We start from the raw sequence: 2103 nt of genomic DNA, 5'->3' as shown, positions 1-2103 counted from the left end.
CTAAACTTAGGTGTCATTGCTCTTATTAGTCCTTTCTTCTATTTTCATTTATTATTAAATTTCGATAATTTTGTCATCAATTAGACAATATCTATTTTATGCACAACATAGAGTTAATCAGAACTGGAATATATTTAAATATCACAAAACATCGTTGTGAGTTAAATAAGAATGTAAATATATTCTTTCTATACTACTGCTGTGTGGAAAAAAAAAAAAAAAATGAAGAGGCAGTCTCCTGACAGACAGCTTTACAGTTTATTGACTGTTCCTCAGATATGATATTATATGGTAGTGAAACATGGGTACTGGATGTGTACATTGTGTGAAAGCTGTAAAATAACAAGGCAAACAGGCTTCACAGGATGTCTAATACTAATATACATCAACAGTGGCACAGAAATGAGCAGAGAGGAAAACTGGACATAATAAGAGAGAAGACTGCACTGGCATGGAGATGTGATGCCTATAAAGAATGAGTTAGGTAGATCAGTGCTACTCAAAGTGGTGGTCCATGGACCGGTGCCAGTTCGCGAGCCATCAGCTGCCGGTACGCAGAGAGTTTCCAGGAAAGAGAGAAACATTATAAAATGCTCATGTAATATTGTATTATTTGTTTACAACATAAATATAAGATTAAAAAAATTGTCATATTCATCATATATATTGTTTCCGGTATAAATTAATATTACTAAGAAATATTACTGGTCTCTTTACATCAAAGTCTTCCTCACTAGAAAACCAGGCAACGATTAGTACCAAAAAGAGCATCTGGCTGTAAAACAATGCTTCAAATAACATATTTGTCCAACCCTTGCAAACAAGGAAAAACAGACACAAAACAAAGCCATGAACCCAAATTTACAAACATCCACAAATCGTTTTATTGAAATTTATTCTTTGAATTGTTTCATCAACAGTTCTTTTCTTTTCTTCCGCCTCATTGCCTTCTGACGTTTCTTTTCAATTAAATTATTTTTCTTTAATTCATTCACATTTTTTATAACAATCTTCTTTTTCTGTTTCTTCTTGTCTTTCATCAATGACTTCTGATGTTGTAATTCACTAATTGCACTTGAAGAATTGTCTAAAGAAAAAAAAAAAAACACAGAAATTAAAATCTAAAACCATTGAAGAATTCTTTCTCAAAGAAAGTTTCATGAAACTGTTGGGTCTTTTAACACAGAAATTCAAATAGAAGATGCATAACCATCTCCACAGCACCAGCTGTCACCCCTGTCATTACCAACACCACAAAGTAAGACAAATCTAGAATTTCTCTATCCAAATTCAAATAAGATATCTGCATCTATTTTTTGTGTTTTTCTCTCAACAACCAACATTTTTGGCAATTCATCATTCTAAAATACATAAACTTCCACCCTTTCACACTTATGTCTATGTTGTTTTGACCTGACAGAGTTCCAAGTGTCTACTGGACAATGTGAAACCATCACAGCAACAATCAGTGGCTATGTTCAGTTATAATCACTCTCTCTCTTAATTCTTTTTGCCCCTTCTGGAGCATAGGGCCTCAACGGTTATTTTCCACTTTTTGCGGTCATTGGCGTGTTTCTTGGTTGCTTCCCATGTCAGGCTGGTGGTCCTGAGCTCGTCCAAAATGCTCGGCTTCCATGTCTGCTTCGGGCGTCCTCGCTTCCTTTTCCCCTGCAGGTTCCAGTCAAGTGCTTGTCATGTCACATTTGAGGGTTCTTTCTGCAGTGTGTGTCCGATCCATCTCCATTTCCTTCGTCTAATCTGAACATGTATGGGCTCTTGGTTGGTCCTTTCCCACAGGTCGGTGTTTGGCACTCTGGCGAACCACTTCAGATGGAGGATCTGCCAGAGACATTTGTTGATGAAGGTCTGGATCTTCTTGTAGTTGCTGCAGGTGGCTCTCCATGTTTCAGAGCCATACAAAAGCACAGATTTTACGTTTGAACTAAATAAACGGAGTTTAGTTCGAGTTGAGATGGCAGTGGACTTCCATACCGGCTGAAGAATAGTGAAGGCTTGCCAAGCCTTCTTGCTTCTTGCAGTGATGTCCTCGTCTGATCCACCTGATTTGCTGATCTTGTTTCCGAGATAGACAAACTCACTAAC

General features: G+C 37.2%; 1 protein-coding gene across 1 annotated transcript in view; it reads right to left on the bottom strand.

Moving 5' to 3' along the window:
- Nucleotides 1–860: 860 nt before the first annotated feature.
- LOC106872530 (ATP-dependent RNA helicase DDX24) overlaps nucleotides 861–2103 on the bottom strand; it is a 23229-nt gene continuing 21986 nt past the window's right edge. The window contains exon 16 of the mRNA XM_052969889.1: nucleotides 861–1087. Coding sequence (XP_052825849.1) covers nucleotides 894–1087 — 194 coding nt within the window. The 3' untranslated portion in view covers nucleotides 861–893. The remainder of the gene's footprint in view (nucleotides 1088–2103) is intronic.

Source organism: Octopus bimaculoides, chromosome 8 (genome assembly GCF_001194135.2).
Source record: "Octopus bimaculoides isolate UCB-OBI-ISO-001 chromosome 8, ASM119413v2, whole genome shotgun sequence".
Lineage (NCBI taxonomy): Eukaryota > Metazoa > Mollusca > Cephalopoda > Octopoda > Octopodidae > Octopus > Octopus bimaculoides.
The sequence above is the reverse complement of the archived record's forward strand: the minus strand, read 5'-3'. Positions and strand labels throughout refer to the sequence as shown.